The sequence below is a fragment of the Neurospora tetrasperma genome (assembly GCF_000213175.1).
Source record: "Neurospora tetrasperma FGSC 2508 unplaced genomic scaffold NEUTE1scaffold_4, whole genome shotgun sequence".
In the NCBI taxonomy this organism is placed as follows: Eukaryota; Fungi; Ascomycota; class Sordariomycetes; order Sordariales; family Sordariaceae; genus Neurospora; species Neurospora tetrasperma.
Window position 1 is genome coordinate 884855 of NW_009799102.1, and position 21100 is coordinate 905954.

Genomic DNA, 21100 nt, shown 5'->3' on the forward strand with positions numbered 1-21100 from the left:
GTTGAAGGGGACTTAGATTGAGGAGGAGGACGAGAAGATTCTGTTTCGTTATTGCCACTTCTTTTGCTCTTGAGCAACCAGTCTGGTATAGGTTTTTACGAAAGGAACGGAGGGGCGGCGGGAAGTGCAGGTCTCGTCTTCCTTTTTTTCTGATCCTGGAGTCGCCGATGCTGGGTGGTTGGCTTGGAGCTGACTTCTTTGCATGGATGAAGGCGAAAGGAAAATAATAGCAATAGGGGAGATAGAATGATTAGCGCGAATGGAGTTATATGATTTGACATGATATGACATGATATGAAAGTGCTTGCCGGTGCCTGTGTGAACTATGTGTGATATAGTGATTCGGAGACTGCCTGGTATGATGTCGTATGGCTGTTGTTGCTCTTTCCTTTTTGCTACACAATATTTGTTCGTGCAGTGTTGTTAAGCTAATCCAAGCCGGCGGTTGACGACGGAGCTAGGATGACACGTAATGGATGTTCTCTGACTTTGTTTTTAGTAGTTCACATCGCTTCCATTGCTTGTATGTTCTGTAAGTTTTGTTTGGCAAAAATCCGCTCATCATCTCATATATAAGAAGAAACAGTACGTTATGAAACTCTCAATACTGCGCATAATGAATGTTTCTAATCCATTCATTCACTTGAAGTCAGTAGGTTAGTGGATGTGGTCTGACCTCAATACTTCACCACCATCCAACGAGGGAGAAACATTTTCTGACCATTTTCGCGATCGATAGAAAGCAGTACATACATCTAAATATCCTGGAACTCACCACTCATCACTTGGCGTCATGATAGTAATGTTGTCCTTTTATTTTTCTTTATTTTTTTATGAGCCCAAAAAAATCACAGACTAGCTTAACTACTATTATCCCTAAACCAGAGGGCACCGCACTCGCAAAAAAAACATATGTATTCTTATTTAAGATGAAAGAATAAATAGATAAAGGGAAAAAAAAAAAAAAAAAACACAGGAAGCAGAAGAAGAAGAAGTAGAAGAAGAAAAACAGAAGGAGAGAGAGGCCAGAGATAACAACAACTAAACAAATCCCTTCTCATAGCTGACTTCATAAGTGATGGTTACACTACCTACCAGGTTCTATGTTGACTAACAAAGCAACTAGGTACATAATAAATAAAGAGAGGTGAAGGAGGTGGAGGATATGTTGGACACCGCTTGCTTGCATAGGTAGCCCTGCATAGGTAGTCTTACATAGCCTTATATAGTCTTGCATAGTCTTGCGTTGGGTCTTGCGTTGGGCTTGCGTCAGTCAATGACAATGGGAAGAGAGAGAGAAATCTATCAACGACGACAGTCTAAACAAGATTATATGGAAAACTACCTACCTAGAGGTACATGAGTCTAGGTTGCGAAAGTGAGTGAGTGAGTGAGTGAGTGAGTGATCGTTACTTAGGTACCTAGGTAAATACTCTTCTCCTCCTTCTTCTTCTATGGAAAACCTACTGACCTCTTTTTTTCCTTTTTTTTTTCTTTTTTTTCGAGCGAACTAGGTAGACTAACTGGAACTGGAACTGGAACTGGGTGATTCGGAGGGGAAAAAAAAAAGTTATAAACTGAAGGGTGAGTGAGTCTGCAAGTTGGAAATTACACCAGTTACCATGCGAAAATACGAGGTGTTTGTCAAATAGATTATATCGACACTACGAACTGAACTAGGTAACTCTGCTTCTATGTATGCTTTTATGTACCAAGCGGCGGACTCTCAATCAATGGAACTCAGATTCAATCATGAATTGGGGTTGTTTGCTTCTTGTGAGTTGTTCGAAACCGACGAGGTGTTAGGTTTGATAGTGAATTACTACATTATGTAGTTGCTCGTACATCTCTGTGTTCTCCAGTCTTTCTCAGACTGAGGCCATTCTTGGAGTTCGCCACTGGACGTTAAGAATTTCTGGGCCGTCACATCTTTTGTAGGCAGATACCAGGAACTGTACGCTAGAGTGGACTGGAAGAATAGCAATAAGGTTTGACAAAGAATTGCATGTGATACAATGCCATTTGCTTGCTTTGGATATGAATGTCATGACAACTTTTAAAAGCCTGCTCCTTCCCGCACGTTGCTCCCAAATCCTTACACGGACATGAATTCACAAATAGAAGCGAGCCAAAAGAACCCCATATGAAGCGAACAATTCAGACCCATTGTTGATTGTAAATCTACCTCAGTTGCCTCCTTCCCCAAATATGTCAATGATCAGGCGGGAGTATTGGTATCAAAAGGGTCCCCGTCATAGTATTCCGTATAACGCGAACCCGAAGCGAAGCGCTGCTCGTTGGTTTTGGTATCAACTCATTGAAGACTCAATTCCTGATTGGTTGTCGTGGAAAGCCCTTTTTTAATGGGTGCTCAGGTACACACAACAAACATGCCCCCCGGTCGAGTCAACAGATAACCGCGCCATGACCGAATTCGTGAAAGCAACCGGATATCATCCATCACACCTGACTCCGAACGCTTACTTGCGCATGGAGGAGGCGCGGCGCTTGCGGGCATCGGCCTTCTGGACCTTGGCCTCAGCGATGCGCTTGGCGAGGATCTGGGCGTACTCAGACTGTTATGATGGTTAGCATTTCTGAAGTGCTTTTCAACGAGCGGGTTGGGCGAAACTTACAGCCTCCTCCTTGACCTTCTCGGCCTGGCGGCGCTTGAGAGCGAGACGGTGTCTCTTGTGCTGGAGGCGCTGGGGAGTGACGAGGCGCTGGATCTTGGGAGCCTTGGTGTAGGGCTTCTTGCCCTCACCCTTGGGCTGGACCTCGCGGCGAATGACGTACTTGCGGACCTATTCGTCGTAGAAAGATTGGATAATTAGCCTTTGGTGTTCATCTCAGACTCTACCCGACGAACTGCGCGAGGATCATCGCAACAGCTCGGGGGCAGGCGATGACGAGATTGCGTAGAGAAACACATACATCGTCATCCTTGCTGAGGCCGAAGAAGCGGCGGATCTTGGTGGCGCGCTTGGGGCCGAGACGCTTGGGGTGGACGACATCGGTGAGGCCGGGGATGTCCTGCTCGCCCTGCTTGACGATGGCGAGGGCAAGGACGGAGAGATCAGAGCCGACGATGCAACCGCGGACGGACTTTCTCTTGCGCTCACCGGTGCGGCGGGCACGGTAGCAGGAGTGGCCGTCGGAAAGGAGAAGGCGGACACGGTTGGGGGCAATGACACCCTGCTTCATGGGGAAACCCTGCTTGTCGTTACCGCCGGTGATGCGGAGGATGTAGCCCTTCCACTCATCACCAAGGGGGTCGGCGGGGACCTCAGCGCCCATCTATAGTCGACGTGTCAGTTTCGGGTTCGGTCATCGTGGTTGGTTTCGATGTGTCGTCGATGTGTCGGGGTAACTTACGCGCTTCCTGTAGTTAGGCTGTTAGCGACATGTCTTTAGATACCAAATGCAGCTTGTATGTGATTTGCAACTTACTCGATGAAGTGACGGAGCTTGCGCTCATCCTCGACCTCGATCAGCTTCTGCGAGCCGTTCGCAGGGTACGAAATGTTCAGCTGTTGGTAGGCGTGGGGTCAGCCTCATGTCCATGTCTCCATTCCCATCAACATCGTCGCTGTGGTGATGTTCTGGCTCCTCTTTTCCCTCCTCCAAATTCCCATTTTCGCGACCTCCAGGTGTCGAAATTTGAGATTGGACGCTCGGACTCGTGAAAAAGCACAGAGACGCAGTCATGCCGTAGCCATGACGCCGTGGATATCGGGGAGTCGTCGTACCTTCATTTTGGCGGTATTTGGGGCTGAACGACCGGAGTTGGGTGTTGCGAATTGAGACGACTCGAGAAATTCCGAAGGGGAAGATTTTGTGTGGGTGGTGACCGCTTTTGCTCAGGACAATACGGTCGAAATCTTAGGGCACAATTTCCGGGGTATTGATTGGCTGTTGTTGCAGCCTGACCCGCTTAAAAATCTCCCGCTGCGCTTGGACCAACTGCCAGCCGCGAAACTTTCCACTTGCACAAGTTGACCCATGAGCCCAGGCCCAACAACCACCACCAAGCATTTGGAGAAGTGGGGCTGGATACGCTTTACCGGATTTGGGTTTTGTACCTTTGATATTCCCAAGTCTCAACGACAACGTTCACGACGACGTGCTATGGGATAAGTGAGATTGGGCCAAGCTTGACCGAATGATAGACATGGAATACGCTATGTTCAACGAATCTACAACTAAATAGCTCTTCAGACACAACATCTCGTGGTCTTTTTCTGTTGAACGTTTGTCCTTCAAGACACTGACAAACCCCAGAAGGTACTTGGCAATTTCCACTTTGACAAATCCAACCTCACCTCACTCACTTGAGAGATATCAACCTCAGAAAGCGTGACGAGACACTCAACTTTTTCGCAACACCCTTGAGCCTTACAGACCCGAGTTTGAATATCATCATTGGGCTCGACTCAATAAAATTACACAAGCTTAACATGGAGGACGACCGCGCCCAAGTCGACCTCGGCATTGCCGCCGACATCGACGAGATGAACCCTCCCCCTCCCCCCTCCGTTCAGCAAAAACAACCCAAGAAGCGTTTCCTGGGCCGACAAAGCGCCGCCGCCGGAAAGTCCTCCTCCTCATCCAACAGCACCTCTCAACCCGCCGGGGCCAACACTTCTATCGAAGACAGCGGCGCCATCCAAGTAGCCCAACCGCGCCGTGCGCCCCGGATGCTCAACCAAGTGCCCGACTCGATCCTGCACGACGCCGCCCTAAACGAAGCCATCGCCCTTCTGCCCTCCAACTACTCCTTCGAGATCCACAAGACCATCCACCGCATCCGCACTTTGAATGCCAAGCGCGTTGCCCTGCAAATGCCCGAGGGTTTGCTCCTCTTCGCCACCACCATCTCCGACATCTTGACGCAATTCTGCCCCGGGATCGAGACGTTAATCATGGGCGACGTCACCTACGGCGCCTGCTGCATCGACGACTACACCGCCCGCGCCATGGGGTGCGACCTGCTAGTGCACTACGCGCACTCGTGCCTCATCCCCGTGGACGTCACCAAAATCAAGACCTTGTACGTCTTTGTGGACATCAGCATCGACACCTCCCACCTCTTGGCGACCTTGGAACGCAATTTCGCGCCCGGCAAGTCCATCGCCATGGTGGGCACCATCCAATTCAACGCCACCATCCACGGCGTGCGCTCGACCCTGCAAAAAGCCGGATACGAAGTCATCATCCCGCAAATCGCGCCGCTTTCCAAGGGCGAGATCCTGGGGTGCACATCCCCTAACTTGTCCCAGTTCCTCACCTCGTCCGGCAAGCAAGTCGACATGATTTTGTACTTGGGCGACGGCCGCTTCCACCTCGAGTCCATCATGATTCACAACCCATCCATACCCGCCTACCGGTACGACCCCTACAGCCGCAAACTGACGCACGAAACGTACGGCCACGAAGAGATGCAGGATGTTCGCCGCTCTGCCATCCGCCAGGCCAAGACGGCCAAGAAATGGGGGTTGATCTTGGGTAGTCTCGGGCGGCAGGGAAATCCCAATACGCTGGGTCTCATAGAAGAGAAGTTGAAGGCCAATGGCACGCCGTTTGTCAATTTCTGTCTTTCAGAGATTTTCCCCGGAAAACTGGCGATGATGAGCGATGTCGAGTGCTGGGTGCAGGTGGCGTGTCCGAGACTGTCGATTGATTGGGGGTATGCGTTCCCTAGACCGCTGTTGACGCCGTATGAGGCGCTGATTGCGCTGGAGGAGAAGGAGGATTGGGGGAGGGGGGCGTATCCGATGGATTATTATGGTAGAGAGGGGTTGGGGAGGACGAAGCCTGCTGCTGTGGAGGTTTGAGGGTTCAGGCTTGGAGTGGTTGGATGTATCCGTACTTTGAATGAATTTTGGGATCTAGGCGTATGGCTATACAAAAAGGAGGTTTATCTGTTTTTTCTGCATACGAAGAACATTGCTTACAAATATGGCAAGTGAAATGTGAACAAGTTTTGGTTGTGGTTGTGTTATGTATCCAATTGATTCGCGTGTACGTATACAAGGTAGGTTATGTCAACCTTTTTGTTCTATCACAATGTACAAGAAGCCAGCCCTTTATTGCTCAACCTGGCTGCGTTTATATCCATCCATCTATCCAGTCCGTCCAGTGTCCTTATCCATCCTTGTCCCTTCCCTCTCTTGTTTTTCCGTCAATGCAATTCTACCTTTGAACAGATGCAACCCTTCTCAGGGGTAAATACGACGAGAGACCTGATCGCCAAGCAAAGCCCAGTTTCCTCCTATTCATCTCGCCTGCTGCTAGGTTATCATTAGCCGTAAAGGCGGAGCCCGTCTCCCTCTGCTGTTCTGTGTCCTGTTCTTGCGCTTGCACCACCCTCGGCTTGGCAGCAACAGCAGCGACCGGCTTCTTCTGATAACTCCTCAGGTGATCCTTGGTCAAAGCCATCAGATGCGGCACCGTGGCCGTCTCCTTCGCACCCTGACGAATCTCAGCCGCCGTCTGCGCTGGTAACGCTTCCATGAGAATATCTGCTAGCTGGTTATCCAGTTCCTCCTTCCGAGCAAAGCACGCTGCGACTGTGTTGAGTCCCGTGTCGGGCGTGCGCATCTCCCGATCGTACTTGAGGCGCTTTTCCAGGGGCACCTCGACGTCCCAGTGTTGTCGCCACAAAGTCAGGGGTCGTACGTCGCGCGGAACGGAGACGGCGAGAATGTTCATGATTTCCTCGGTCGTGGCCTTGATGGCCTTCTCGGTGGCGTCTACTTGCTCAATGAGCCAATCTAGCTTGGCTAGGCGTTGGAGTGCCCTGGCACGCTCCTCGCGCTCGACTGCGCGCGGGTTGGTAGGGCTGATAAGGTTCAGGCTGGTAATGGCACTGTCTAACCGGTGTTCAAGATGCTCGTCGGGCTGTGCTAATAGGAGGTGTTCGACCTTTGGGAGAGTCAACCTGAGCTGGAAGATGGTTTGCACCGCTTCTCTGAACCAGATGGATGTCGCAATACGGTTGAGGCGGTCATTGCCCTTGGGTAAGAGGTAGGTCGGTGATGTGGAATCTTGCAGGGCAGAGCTATGATACAGTGACTCTGTCGACCTCGCGTACCGGATCTGGAGAACGGTGCGAAGTTTCCTTACCGTCTTTAGCGACAGGAAACTTCGCGAGAGGATCATGGTCGTGATGGCGCCCACGTGTGACAGCAGTCCGTCGACTAGCACACGAGTAGCCAGATCGTCAACAGTGTTGCAGATAGCATGTAACAGTTGATCAAAGAGTTCGGCATTGATGGTCCACCTCTGGTCGAGACAGGCAACAAACACCCTTGCGGCATGTCCGATTCTCCTGAAGTCAATGAGGGCCTCGATAATTGCTTCCATAACGGGCTGCTCAAGATTAGCACGCTCAACGACTGTACGACCGTTGGCTAGGGCGACATCCGACTCGAGGGCCCAGCGCAAGAGTCCGCGGTCTTGGTACACATCCGAGATGGACTTGCTGCGCATATTCAGGCCTCGAGGATCGCGACCAGTGAGGCGTCGAAGCAGCATGTGGAAACCCTCGGCATCTCTCTTGCAGCGGTAGTGGTGTATCAGACAGAGGATTGTGCCTTGGGTGGGGCGTAGACGGCTCCTGTGTAGGAAATTGTCCACCACGGCGCCAGCCAAGACATGCTCGCCGATCTGAGTGAAGCCTGCTATGAGCATGTTGTAGTTGTGGATACCAGGCGGCACGGTGTTGATGAGAAGGTTATGGCAGACCTTGGCCACATACTTGTCCCGGCTTCGAGGTCCCTTCCAGTCGGCCAAGATGTTGCACGTAACTTGGTTGAAGCGCCGGCGCGCCTGGATTGTCATAGCTGGATCATAATGGGCGTGGTGGAACCTGGGATAGCCGTCCTTCTTCAACATGCGCGTTATGCTCCAGGCCGACTCGGGGTGGTCCTTGGGTAGATATGACTTGATGCCCTGCATCTCTGAAGCCTTGTAGGCGGCTTCCATGAGGTCGTCCACAAGGTTGGTGACCATGTCGATTTGCTTCTCCATCTGCTTTTCGTTTCGAGGTTCCCGGTCCTGGTCCAAGGTTTCTGCCATACTCTCTTCGTAGGCGATGGTCTTGTCGCAGCTGATGAGACCGTCTCTTCCCATACAAAAGTCCTTGCGCGGGTCCCTCCATGACATGCCGAGGGAGTCACGCAGCTTCAGGACAGCAGCTCTCTTCTCGGCAGCAGTGGACGCCAGACTCCTGACTGAATCGACATGGTAATCGCATATAGACTCGAGCACATCGATTGTAGGCTGGCTGCGGGTGCGGAAGGGTTCGGGTCGGCGGGCGGCAGGTGCTGAGCCGACAAGGCGTAGGAGGTCTCCGTCGGCGGCATCGTCGGTCATAAGGGTGGCTAGGTTCTTCTTTGCTTCATGGATCTTGCGGTTGAGCTCGCGCTGGCGCCGTTCCTTGTTCTCGGTGTCGGCGACGACGGCGGTGGCTGCGAGAGCCGTGTAGCAGGCGGTGGCTACATTGCTGCCGAGGGCTTTCCTGGTTCGCTGGGCGGCGGCGGATCGGGCGGTGGACTGGGCGAGGCGCACAGCTTGGAAGCTGTTGAAGCTATTCGGAGCGGGCAGACAGGAGTGGCAGCGACAGCCCCGGAATTGGGCTACGGTCGACCAGATCCCCTGCATCGTCGGGGCATATCTGGTCGATGCGGCAGCGGCATCAGGGCAAGGGGAGGGCGGGATTTGTTCTCGGTGACTTGTCGGCGGCGGGTGGATTTGAAAGATCAATTAAGAGGCCCGTCAAAGGGTGGGGCGTTTTGAAGGCGGGCATGTCCAATTCCCGTCTCCATCGCAAGCTAAAGTCTTTGCGCTGTCGGCCGGGCGTACAGTGTTGATTGCGCGCATTCGCATCAGGGGGGGGGGGGGGGGTGGGAGGTCAACAAAGCTCCCTTTTAGGGTAAGGGATACTAAACCCTTAGGGTTGACATCAGTCCCGGTTCCAGAAAGTGGACCGGGTTCCGTCACAGGCCATGTTGGAGGCTATGGTTCTGTCCGAGGTCAATTGACTTCTATTGATGCTCAACATAGACTAACATATATGTAGAGCAAGAAGAATTTCTCTGTTCGGTTTCCTAGAGGTAACTTTCGCGTGTTGCAAACGCTGAATACCAAGTCTTGAAGTCTTCCTTCAGAGAGCTCCGGAAGCTCAGACCATCTCTGGAGCTGGAGCAACAACTGAAGCTGCATAAGTGGGGCTAACAGCTGAAGATCAGAGCTGAGAAGGTGCCCCTTGAACCCCTCCACCACCACAGCAGAAGAGCTGGCTGGCAGCTCCCAATCAGGCAGAGTCTAGAACAACAGGTCACTGAAGAATATCACCTCCTCGAAAACATCAATATAAACCGCAAACTCCCATAATAATCACATATCTAACAACAGCCAAGATGTTTGCGCTTTACCTTACTGCTGAGCTTGCTGGGTGAGTGAACAAGAAGTCAGAAGAAAAACAAGGAAAAGCTAACTTACACCAAACTTCTAGAGTCACCAACCTCCGCCCTGACGACAGCGAGGGTAGCCCGTTCTGGTACACCTTCAAGGTTCAGTGCACCTCCTGCAGGGAGGTCCATGACAAGCCCGTTGGCGTGAGCCGCTTTGTAAGTTCCCCTCTAAAGACCTGAAGCATTCCCTTGCTGACACATTCGCCAGGAAAACAACGAGATGAGCGGCAGCCGTGGTGAGGCCAACTTTGTGTGGAAGTGCAAAAACTGCAAGAGAGAGTCGTCGGCTTCCATCAAGGCTGCCCCCGCCGCTTATGAGCAGACGGAACCTGCCAAGAAGCAAAAGCTTCTCGAGTTTGACTGCAGAGGGTTGGAGTTTGTCGAGTTCCAGCCTGAGGTTAGTCCATATTTGGTATCTTCTTGGTACAGTATACTTGCTGACATCGGATATACAGGGCTCTTGGCTTGCCGAAGGCGTTGACTCCAACACCAAGTTCGCCGACATTGACCTGACCGAGGGAGAATGGTTCGATTATGACGAGAAGGCCAACGACGAAGTTAGCATCAAAGAGCTCAAGTGGGAGATCAACCGGGCTTAAATCTGTAAACTCCCTCTCAAAGCATTTCTTGACAATATCCAGTCTAACCCTAACCTTCGATTTGTAAACTTCTTCGTAATGAACTGTTGATGCGATGTTGCTGAGAAAACTGGAGTGAAGGCGGCAGGTGTCAGGGGAAAAAAGTGACATTGAAGGGGCTGCTTGTGTTTTGATATTCCCCTTGGCTCGAGTCCCTTGATGGGTAGATCGATATTGGTCTTTACCAAAAGGCGAACGTTCAATCAACCGGTTGGCCCGTGCACCAGCCTTCGTTTCACGCCGTAAAAATCCAAATTGAACAATTTGACTTGCATCTCTCCCACTTCCATACACCACCGACATCCGACCTTGTTGTCCTACGACACGACGAAAATCACGATGAACGGACCATCCTCAACCCAGCTCTCAGCAACGCTGGACTTTCTAACAGACGCCGCCCATCTTCTGGCGACAACAGCGCCAGAGACGTCGGCGTTTCTCATGAACCAGAGAGGCAACCTTATGTTTGAAAACGAACTGCCCCAGTCCGATATTCATAGACAGCACGTCTGCAGTTGCTGCGGCCACATCATGATTCCTGGTCACGGCAGCACTTTGAAATTTGAACACCAGAAGGCCGCGCGCAAGAGGCTAAGAGCAGGCCAAAAGTTTACGAAAACGCCTGTCCAGACGAAGCAGCAGGATCAAGAGTCGCGCAAAGGACCAGTTAAGCGCATCACATGCGGCCACTGCACAAGGAAGACGGAGATCAAGTTCCCAGCCCCGGCTCCTGTCTCGAGGCGCAGCATCAACCTGAAGACTCAACCACAACAACAAGCGCCAAAGACAGCAGCAACAGGGCTAAAACCAAGTGCGGCGCCTACCCTGGGGTCTCTTGCTGGGCTTTCCGCACACAAGCCAACCCCTTCGTCCAGTGCAAATAGCAAAAAGCGTGCCAAATCCAGGAAAGCCGGACTCCAGGCCTTGCTCGACCAGTCCAATGCCTCCAAAGCCTCGAGACCGGGTCTTGGATTGAGTCTCGCCGATTTTATGCAGAAATGAAGTTGCTCTCTGATATAGAGACGCATGGGCCACCGATTGTTACCGTATTGGGCTGTCCTGGAATTTTGGACAGAGAGTTTCCATCAGCTCCCGTCTTGGATCCTGATGAATATTGCCCTGTGATTGGTGGTTTGGGGCAATCGTGAAGTACATAAAACTACTCTGGTTTGACTGGATTGCCGCAAGGAAAATTCCAGGTCACTCGAGCGGTTGATTTCTTCAAAGATTTCCAAGCAGGTACAGTTTTCTGAAAACTCGGACAGGGCTCTTGAAATCGTCAATTCTGAAAACCATCAGATGATTGTTTCCGGGACACCTGAACACGCACGAAGGCAAAACAACGTTCAAGGCTGGAATGTTCCTGAAGCTTTGGGCAGCGGCTCCATTGCACTGGGTACCCAATCTGGGCCAAGTCTGGGGTCAAGCTTATGTCACTTGGTTGCTTACTTGCTCCACCCTTCCTTGCCAGAATCCCCCGCCAAACCCGATCGCCAATTGCCCCTCCAAAATTTTCTCCAAGGACCCTATAAAAGTCACCATCTGCTGATCCATCCCAACGGCCGTTTGCGACAATCCACACAGATATACCACCACAGCATACACAATGCCCGAGGAAACTTTCACTCCTATCGGCCAGAAGGTCGAGGATATCGCGCCCGCCGCCGCCGACGCCCAGGCCGAGGATGACGAGCCCCGCGGTGTCGAGGAGATCGAGTCTCTCTGCATGAACTGCCACGAGAATGTAAGTTGGAAGCTGTCGCAAACAGTCGCGCCCTTCGAATACCGGCTAATCATGGCTCTCTAGGGAACAACACGTCTTCTCCTTACCCAGATTCCCTACTTCCGCGAAATCATCATCATGTCCTTCTCTTGCGACAAGTGCGGCTTCCAGAACAATGAGATCCAACCTGCCGGCACCTTCCAGCTTAAGGGTGTCCACGTCGAGCTTCGCCTGACCCAGATGGAGGACTTTGCCCGCCAGGTCGTCAAGTCTGATACCGCCACTGTCAAGTTCATTGAGTTGGACGTTGAGGTTCCCGCTGGCCGCGGTCAGCTTACCAACGTTGAGGGTCTCCTGACCACTATTGTCGAGGACCTCGAGGCTGGCCAGGCGGACCGCAAGGAGCACGCACCCGAGGTCTACGAGAAGGTTGAGGAGATCATCCAGAAGGGTCGCAAGATGCTCGCTGGCGAGGCCTTCCCCTTCCGTGTCTCCGTCGACGACCCGGCCGGCAACTCCTTCATCACCCCCGACATGCGCGACGGTGTTGGCAAGTGGGAGAAGCGCGAGTACCTCCGCACCAATGAGCAGAACGAGGCCCTCGGTCTCACCGACACCAGCAACGAAGGCCTCACTGAGAGCGGCGACATCGTCCCCGACACCGTTTACGCTTTCCCCGCCACCTGCCCCGGCTGCATGCACCCTTGCACCACCAACATGAAGATGGTTGACATCCCCCACTTCCGTCAGGTCGTCATCATGAACACCACTTGCGACGACTGCGGCTACAAGTCCAACGACGTCAAGACCGGTGGTGAGGTGCCCGAGAAGGGCAAGAAGGTCACCATCAAGGTCAGGAACTCGGTCGATCTCGCCCGCGACATTCTCAAGAGCGAGTCTTGCTTCCTCGAGTGCCCCGAGCTCAACCTTTCCGTCAACCCCGGCACCCTCGGCGGCCGCTTCACCACGGTGGAGGGTCTTCTCACCCAGGTCCGCGACGACCTCCACAACCAGATCTTCCAGACCGGCCCCGAGGACCCCGCCGCCGTCCACGCTGGCGACTCCCTCCCCGCTGAGGAGAAGCGTCGCTGGGACAAGTTTTTTGGCGACCTCAGCGCCGCCATCAAGGGCGAGCGCGAGTTCACCATTATTCTCACGGACCCCATGGCCAGCTCCTACGTCCAGAGCTTGGCTGACGACCCGGCCCAGCCCGATGAGCAGATGACTGTGGAGGAGTACGAGCGTACCGACGAGGAAGAGGAGGAGCTTGGTCTTAAGGACATGAAGACCGAGAACTACTCTGAAGACCACTAGATCAAAAAGAACCAATCATTGCTTGGTGCTCTTTTTGGGGAGAGGAAGAAATCTTAATGAATCTATACACAGCGACGAAGACGATGTCTCCTTTTTTGGGTTTCTATGGGTTCTCAAAGAAAAACAACGGGTATGGGTTGGTTGGACCGGGAGTTTTGAAAGGGAGATGATGCATGCATGATATAGCAGCCGTCAGTCATGTTTTGTCATGAGAAGATACCACGATCGATTTTGCTTTTTTTGTTTGTTTTCTTATTTTCCTTTAAATATATTAGGCGCCTCTAAATGGATACATTACCTATACTTACCAAGACAGACCCCACGCATCTTTTGGCTAAACTGGAAATGTGCTCTCTCTCAAGTTCAGCTTTTCTGATTTAGTTCAGTTGGGCTTCCCAATTGGTGTGTCTCGGTTACAAAGCCCACCCAAGTACATCATGTGGTTCATTGAGTCATATGTATACTAGACACCAGAGGACCAAAGACCACACATAGGCAAGGTCACAGCATGCAGTAGCACAGAGCGTGGCTTAGGCAGATGTCACTGAGAAGACAAGAGTTACGGTGACATTGATGTCGGCCGAAAAAGACGTCGTGAAGAGTTGCTTCTTATCTTTGTCTCGACTCTAGTTACTAGTTGCTTCTCAACACTCCTAATAAAAAGTCCGAGTGGGTGATATATTTAGTTCATTGAGCGAAACCTTTGATTGTACGGTTGAGATGCTTGGGTGAGGAAACGATAGTACAGATCGGAGCGATTGTTGTGAAGAAGTCCAAGATCATGCAATGGAATGCATTTGCTTGGCTTCCCTCGGTCTGTAATTTTGAACGGGTAAAGTAGAGTGGAGATGATAGTGCAGATGCTTAATAGTCCCTTTTACAGCGCTACATAAGTAGTCATGGGGGTTAAGCGCTAACAGACACTAGCAGACTGAACATTTAGCGTCCAGATCGCAAAGACGACGAGGGGAGATGGAGGTTTACCGATAGAGGTCAGGTACCTATCTATCCCATCACCACGATCTGAACTCAGGACATGACATTTAACTGTATTCTCAAAGTCGTGATGGGATCGCAAATTCGTAATATTTAGGGCGCACAAAGACTCGACGACCAATCACACGTGTAACTAACGTGATTAGCATGAAATCCTGCGCTACGCTGATGCGAGAGGTTTCCATTCAAGAGCCCGAGCGAGATGGATGGATGGGAGGCTCGGAGGCTCTCGAGATAAGGGCACCACCACCACCACCACCACCACCACCACCACCACCGTTCGGTAGATGTACCGTACCTAGGCATGGTTTGAAAACTTGATGTTCCGTCGTTCCGTCGCAAAAAGCGCTTTCGTGGATTAGTTTACCTACCTTACCTCATTACCTACCTAGCGTCCTCAGTCCCACTTATAGTTGGTTAGCTCAACTTCTTACTGCGATTTTTTTTTTAGTTAGTCAATCTGAGAGATGAGTGGTGGTTCTTGTCTTGAGCTTAGGTTATAGGCTGATGAGGTATTAACAAGTCCAACTGACTAACTGACCGACATGTCAGAAAGAAAATGGAACTCGTGTTTACGTGTAACAACCCAAACCCAAACCCCCTTAAGAGATCAGCAAAGCAGCCAAGACCATTGAGGATGGAGGCAGTGCGGAGATTGCGTCTTTTTGCCTCGAGAGCGAAAGGGAACTGACTAACACCTTATTTTATTTGTCGGTATTGTTGTTGTTGTTGTTGTTGTGCACTCTTGACATGTCTCGACAATTGTTAACACAGCAAGTACCTGAGTATTTAGGTAGTCATTGATCGTGATAATAGTTCCGAAGGAGACATCATATAAAGCGATCTAATTACGGTAAGTACATATAAGTAATAAACAGCCGAAATCCGATACGGCAGTCTTTGATGAATGTAGGAAACACAAAGCAAGCAGCTGTGTTCATTGACTCGAATGAATAGGTGTGCACGACTGATGCAGCATCTACCGTTGGCGACCGGGGCAACCGTCATGCTGATGAATGTCGGTCGGGTACTGATGCCAGCTAACAAACAACAGCGGTGATGGATGTATTCTCCTCTCCGCCGCTTTCTGATTGGCTGGCTACACGTTGTCGTCAATTAAAACAAGACTTTGAAAAGATTACCCACTTCGTCCCCCCCCCGTCTTTTTTGGGGTTTGGTTTCTGTTCTGCTTCAATGACCGTTCGATTGTGATCTCGTTGTTGGCAGTCGACATGGGTTGATGTTGGTCTCTCAACTTGAAGTTCAACATACAGGGGCAACTTTGTCTCTGGACATGGAATTGGATCCTCGATTCGCCTCTCTCCGCTAGCAGTTCAACTGTGATTTCTTTCTTTGTTGTCAATCTGACGGTTTCGACAAGTAAAGAACCGACGGGAGTTAACAGGCCAAAGCAGACACCTATAACAGGGGGGTTAAAGATAGATAGTCTTAACAATGCTCTGGCTCAGAGGGGCAACTGGTAGTTCAAGCCCGCAACACCTTAACAAATTCGCAATCAGATCTGCTGCATTGATGTCAGACACGGTTCCCTGTCAGTTTCCCCAACCTTTTACTTAGTTACATTCTCTCTTCCCTTTTTTTTTTTCTTTTCCGACTGACTCTGTGACTTTGCGGACTTTAACTCTTCCAACACTTGCCATCTCTATCTTTCCCCACCGCTAGAGGTAACTCTTCGCCAATCATCATCTTTTTTCCAGCATTCCTCTCGTAAAAAGAAGACAGCTCATACTCTCTGCATCCGTTAACTCCAAAAGTCAACACTATTTGACGACGCGTTACTAAGCAAACCACCAGATACTGTGTCCGGTGTTTAACAGTCTTCTCTCCATCTCCACACACATTACTACCACTTTTGCGTACTCTCTTGGGTTGGTTCAAACCCTCCCTCTCTCCCTTAACTCCTCAATTGGGTATTGGGCAAGATAAACAAACAACACCGAGAAGACGCGACACTGCTCACAATTGCGCTTCAATACAAAGAAGTCTGCATCACCCCCAGTTGAACCTGTCAAACGATCCCAGGCTCTTTGGTGGTTAGCTCTTCCGGCTTTGACAAATCACACCTCAGTTCAAAGCCAACAAGTAACCTGGGTCTTTCAGCAACCTGTCTACATCCTGACCAACACTCTAGCTGATTGGATCCTCCCTGGTGTCCCCGGTTTTCTCTGGCTCCAGAGGCAATACCATTCTGTGCTCGTCTTGTGTTGGTGGTTATTGTCGAGAAAGGACCCTGATTGCCACTCTCTTCATTCCTAAAGTCTCTTCTTTGCAACCAGGTAATAAACAACCCTTCATCAAGTTTCATCCCTGGCCTCGAGTTTCACTTATACCTACACTATCTGTTACCGGACTCTGGCGTGACTATTGCGCCGGCTGCATCCACTTGCTCCATTTATCAGTGTCCCCCTTCTTCACCTTCTCTTGCTTTCTAATCTTTCTGTTGCCGTTCCTTCCATCCCATCTTTTTACTGGCCACCCGGCCAACCGGAGCACATTCACCCAGCACTCGCCTCCCGCACAAACACCACAACCTTACAGATCTCTTGGCATCTCGGTCCTTCACTGCCGGCCGTGTTATTTTTTCCCCCTTCACCTTAAGACTCAAGGCAACTGCGTGGGGTATTTCTCTCCACAACCAAAGCACAACTCCCGCTCTTCAACCTCTCCACCACCTTTCCTGACAACGCCTCACCTGCAGATCATGGCGGACATGGTTGACACAAGCAAGCCCGAGCAAGAGGCTGGAAAGCCCATGGCTGTTCAAGACAAGTCAGAGCCAGATGTCGTCGTAGTCGACAGTGATAGCGATGCAGAGGTTGAACCTCAAGGCACAGTTGCCCAACTTTCTCAAGCCAAATCTCCCAAAAAAGAGATTCCCAACTCCGAGGCAGAGACAGACGGCAGTGTCAGTGGCAAGGAGAGCGAAAAGTGAGTTGATGATAATTCTTCAGAACTCGAACCGAGGCGGCATTGTCTCTGCCGCTCGAGTTCTTTGCAAGATCCACCCAAAGTACCAACAAACGCTCTTCTTCTTCCCGTTCCGTCTCCCAAAGTCGGTTCTTCCCCTCCAAACATTGGACTCCTTTGCGCCTTCAACCAACTACAGTCGACGGTTGGGTCTACCAACTGTCAACATATCAGCTTGGCTAACATGGATTATCTAATTAGGGCTGCTAATACTGTTCTTGCACCTTTGCAAACCTCAAGGCAAGTTCACTAAGTACACCTTACTCACATACCTTTCATTCCCTCCCCCACTTCTGCCTCAGAATTCATAGGGTCGCGTGGAGGGGTCCTACCGCACCCGGTAGCAGCAAAGACATCTTGTACCTTTCACGTGGTTGGCCCTCAAACGGGCAAAAGTCTGCCTGTTGGCAATTATAATTACCGTTGGTTGTCAGACCCTTCCCTTGTTGATGGCAGCCTAAGAGAGTCACACAATGCCTTTTTACGGCCATTTTGTGTGTGATCTCATAGGCTTCATAGTCATCAGTCCCTGCCCGCTCACATTGTTTACATCAACATCTCATTCAGTTGTTGCCTTCATTCACTTGTATACCCTTCATGCGCATTGTCATCGTTATCGCAGCACACTTTTCTTCATCATGGGCAGGTCGAGGCGATTTCGCAGTTGGTCTGTGATGTTTTAAAGACAAGCCCTCTTTACAACTATATCAAGCCCCTCTCAAACCAGGAACAACCTACTAACTCCTTCCATAGCGCTGACGATAATACCACAAAAGACGCCGAAATGGAACCAAATCCTTCCGACACGGCGGCAACTCACGACTACCTTGATGACGACGACAACAATGATCTCACACCCCCTCCCGAGAGCCCTACCCCGCCCCCGAGTCACTTCGAGGACACAGTCAGCCATTCCTCTGAGCCGCCTGTCGGCGCTGAGGATGAGATAGTGGTCAACAACGCACGCGCCGTCGAGTCGCCCGCACCAGCTGACCAGGAAGATGTCGAGATGGCGGACAGTGAGGAGAAGCCGCGCAGGTTGGTCGTGCTCAGCTCTAAGCGAAAGCGAGCAGGCACCGGCGAGAACGTTCGTGACAACATCTCAGAATCCCCGACGGCCGAGGAGTGGAAGCCACGCAAACCTCGTAGTGGACCCAAGAAGACGCACGGAGTCGGCAATGTCAAAAGTGTCAAGCTCGGTTACTGGAGGGATTCGATCGCGGAGGACAAGAGGGATGCTCACTCCGTCATAGGCTTCATCGACGTCCGAGACAGGTTGCGTACCAAGATCGAAACTGTGTCCAGGGACGGCCGTAGCCTCATTCATCGGTATCCGCTCCCACCTGGCCCTGGCGGTAGCTGGGTTACTTTTGACAAGATTGTTTTCGATCCTCACCTGGTCAACCTCGACCACTTCCAGGTCAAGGAGTACGTCAAGGTTCGGTACGAGCAGATGCAGAGCAACCACCCGGATGTCAACTCACAAGAGGCGATGCTTGAAGCTGTCCAGCAGGCCATAGCCAGAGTGACCGCCAACCCACCACCCGAAACCAACGCCTTACCCGCTATCGCGTACGGCCCTGATATTCCAGAGCATGCCCTCACGAGGCCTGAGCCCAAGAGACGCAAGGTTGTTAGTGCTGCACCTGTCGAGGACGTTCTCGCCGCCGTCGACTTGAGTGGTCGCCCGTCGCGAGTCGTGGTCGGCACTTGGAAACACTCCAGTGAAGCCCATCGGAAGGATCGGCACGCCGTCCAGGGTGTTTTAGCTCAGAACGAGAATTTCCGGTGCAAGATTGTCAACCAAAACCCTGACGGTAAGGAGGTCGGTGGAAACTTTCCGCTTGGCGCCGGTCAGATCTGGTGCCAGTGGGAGGATGTTGACTTCCTCGATCACCTGAAGGGCATGAGCAGGCCTCAGATCAAGGAGTACGTACGCGTCCGCCAGCGCATGATGGATATAGGCGAGCTTCCGGAGGACAGGGACAAGAACGACCAGCTGGCAGTGGAAGAGGCCCTCAGGCGTTACGCCCAGGGCTTGTCGAAGGATGAGCCCATGACCATTGACCTTGACTCTTCGCCCGCTTTGCCCATGAGAGGTACCCGCCAGCAGCAGCAGCAGGAGCGGGCCACAAACGGCAACATGAATGGTGGCTACGAAGAGATGGAGGACATCTCAAGACCCGCCAGTGTCCCGCCGCCTCAACACCACGAGAACAACTTCCGCCCCATCCGCCAGAGCACCCGCGCCCCCCGCCACTCCCTCCCGGATGTGCAGCTCCGTGCCGCTAATCGTGGCCCTCAGACGCAAACCGTCGTCGACCGTCTGGAACGCACCAACAGCATCGCCCAGCGCGAGATCGCCCGCGTCGAAGCCAGCCAGATGCGCGCCGACCAACGCGCCGCCAACCGCGGCTTCCACACCCCAGCCATCCAGCCGTATCCCATGCACCCTCCACCCCCCTCATCCCATTCACAACATCAACAACATCATCAGCAGCAGCAGCATCTTCCCCCCTACGGCGGCGGCGGTAGACCCTCCTCACGCGCAGCTTCCGCAGTTCCCTCCCGCAACGGCACCCCTACTACCTCTTATCCCCCCGGCGGCGGCGGCCACCATCAAGGTCACCAGAAGAACCCTCAACAAGGTCCCAACGGCAGCAGCACATACGGATCAGGATCATCGGACCGCAAATCCTTGTTTGACGATAACATTCAGCGCCTGAACCGGGTCTGGGCCGCGCAGGAGGCCAACAGGATCAAGTTCTCGCAGGCGGCGGGCGAGACGGTGCCGGGCATCAATGATGCCAAGATTTATGCGGGGATCAAGTATGAGCGCAAATCGTCGGGTCCGTTTGAGGGCAAGTTGGTGTCCCAGGGGACGATTATTAATATTGATGGGGAGGATTATGTGGAGTATCGGGTTTTGACGAAGCCGAGCTTTTTTTAAACTAAATTGTGGAAAGGGGGGGGTACCTCTGGGGTGGGTTACCTCTGGGGGTGGTTACCTCTGGGGTGGGTGGGTTGGAGAGAAGAGAAAGGGGGGGAGATGGGGGAGGGGAAGAAGAGAAAGAGAGAAAGAGAGAGAGAGAGGGTGGGGAGGATGGGAGGGGGGGATGAAAAGCAGGAGGGTTGGAGGGTAGGGATTGAACCTCGGCTTGGGAGTAAATGAGTGAGTGAGTGAGTGAGTGATGTTGAGAATAAGTAGGAGCTTGAGTTTGTTTTTCAATGAGCCGGAGTGTGGAAGAGGGAAAGAAAACTCAGGGGATGGATTCGCGGAGGACGGAGAAAATGAAGGAGGAGCGAGAAGAGAGATTTCGTCGATGAGAAGATTCTGCTTCGGTTGGACGAGCATGGAGAGAGAGATTGGTTAGGTCAACCATACTCTCTACCTAGGCTTTGTTGCTCAGGCAGGAAGTCGGCCGCAAACTCGTGGATATCCTCCGTGTTCACCACAACATGAAGAAGAAGAAGAAGAAGAAGCGCGATCATTTCACCAAACCGCGAGAGCAAGTGCAAGGCTACACCACCTATAACACCAGTGGATAGCTTTTTTTTTCCCCCTTGCGTTCGCGGATGGCTGGTTAGTCTGTCACTGCATGGAAAGAGAAAAAAGTCACTGGGTTTTTTTCGTGCGCCAAATACCACCAGCAAGCATCTCAACGGGTTATGGTTATGAGAAGAAAGTTGATCCGCACCAACATAGATAGGTTAGCATGGTCAGTCAGGTAGTATTTTATCTCGTCTTCCCTTATCTTTCTATTTCATCTTCTCCTTTCTTTTTCTTTCCCCGTTATGTTCTTCTTGTTTTTCTTTCATCATTTAAGGTTGCGTTCGTTTCACAATACCCGTTTCCTTTCATCATTTGAGTTGCGCTGTTTGCGTTTTCCCATTCCCTATGCCTGTTTTTTTCCCTCCGTTCTACTCATCATCGTCATCATCGTCATCTAATTACTGGATCACTA

The 21100-nt window shown here is 51.7% G+C and overlaps 8 protein-coding genes across 8 annotated transcripts; 5 read left to right on the top strand and 3 right to left on the bottom strand.

The window, feature by feature from the left end:
• Positions 1 to 293, bottom strand: NEUTE1DRAFT_117254 (uncharacterized protein; the record flags this gene model as incomplete). The annotated part of the gene is made up of 1 exon (XM_009853588.1): positions 1 to 293. A coding segment is annotated over one exon (245 nt), but the record flags the coding sequence as incomplete, so codon positions are not given.
• Positions 294 to 1982: 1689 nt separating this feature from the next.
• NEUTE1DRAFT_117255 (uncharacterized protein) lies at positions 1983 to 3813 on the bottom strand (the record flags this gene model as incomplete). Its single annotated transcript, XM_009853589.1, has 6 exons — positions 1983 to 2576; positions 2637 to 2804; positions 2935 to 3297; positions 3376 to 3382; positions 3451 to 3530; positions 3750 to 3813. 6 exons carry the CDS (start codon positions 3753 to 3755, stop codon positions 2481 to 2483), a joined length of 720 nt encoding a protein of 239 aa, XP_009851891.1.
• Positions 3814 to 4438: 625 nt separating this feature from the next.
• Positions 4439 to 5930, top strand: NEUTE1DRAFT_83361 (uncharacterized protein; the record flags this gene model as incomplete). The annotated part of the gene is made up of 1 exon (XM_009853590.1): positions 4439 to 5930. The coding sequence occupies one exon, from the start codon at positions 4458 to 4460 to the stop codon at positions 5832 to 5834; it is 1377 nt and encodes a 458-aa protein (XP_009851892.1).
• A 65-nt stretch (positions 5931 to 5995) lies between these two features.
• Positions 5996 to 8664, bottom strand: NEUTE1DRAFT_83362 (uncharacterized protein; the record flags this gene model as incomplete). Its single annotated transcript, XM_009853591.1, has 1 exon — positions 5996 to 8664. One exon carries the CDS (start codon positions 8662 to 8664, stop codon positions 6193 to 6195), a length of 2472 nt encoding a protein of 823 aa, XP_009851893.1.
• Positions 8665 to 9396: 732 nt separating this feature from the next.
• Positions 9397 to 10139, top strand: NEUTE1DRAFT_146991 (uncharacterized protein; the record flags this gene model as incomplete). The annotated part of the gene is made up of 4 exons (XM_009853592.1): positions 9397 to 9457; positions 9518 to 9632; positions 9685 to 9873; positions 9932 to 10139. The coding sequence occupies 4 exons, from the start codon at positions 9423 to 9425 to the stop codon at positions 10073 to 10075; spliced, it is 483 nt and encodes a 160-aa protein (XP_009851894.1).
• A 314-nt stretch (positions 10140 to 10453) lies between these two features.
• NEUTE1DRAFT_138454 (uncharacterized protein) lies at positions 10454 to 11116 on the top strand (the record flags this gene model as incomplete). The annotated part of the gene is made up of 1 exon (XM_009853593.1): positions 10454 to 11116. One exon carries the CDS (start codon positions 10454 to 10456, stop codon positions 11114 to 11116), a length of 663 nt encoding a protein of 220 aa, XP_009851895.1.
• Positions 11117 to 11720: 604 nt separating this feature from the next.
• On the top strand, positions 11721 to 13151 carry NEUTE1DRAFT_146992 (uncharacterized protein; the record flags this gene model as incomplete). The annotated part of the gene is made up of 2 exons (XM_009853594.1): positions 11721 to 11858; positions 11922 to 13151. The coding sequence occupies 2 exons, from the start codon at positions 11721 to 11723 to the stop codon at positions 13149 to 13151; spliced, it is 1368 nt and encodes a 455-aa protein (XP_009851896.1).
• A 3718-nt stretch (positions 13152 to 16869) lies between these two features.
• Positions 16870 to 20085, top strand: NEUTE1DRAFT_146993 (uncharacterized protein; the record flags this gene model as incomplete). Its single annotated transcript, XM_009853595.1, has 2 exons — positions 16870 to 17096; positions 17889 to 20085. 2 exons carry the CDS (start codon positions 16870 to 16872, stop codon positions 20083 to 20085), a joined length of 2424 nt encoding a protein of 807 aa, XP_009851897.1.
• Positions 20086 to 21100: the final 1015 nt, after the last annotated feature.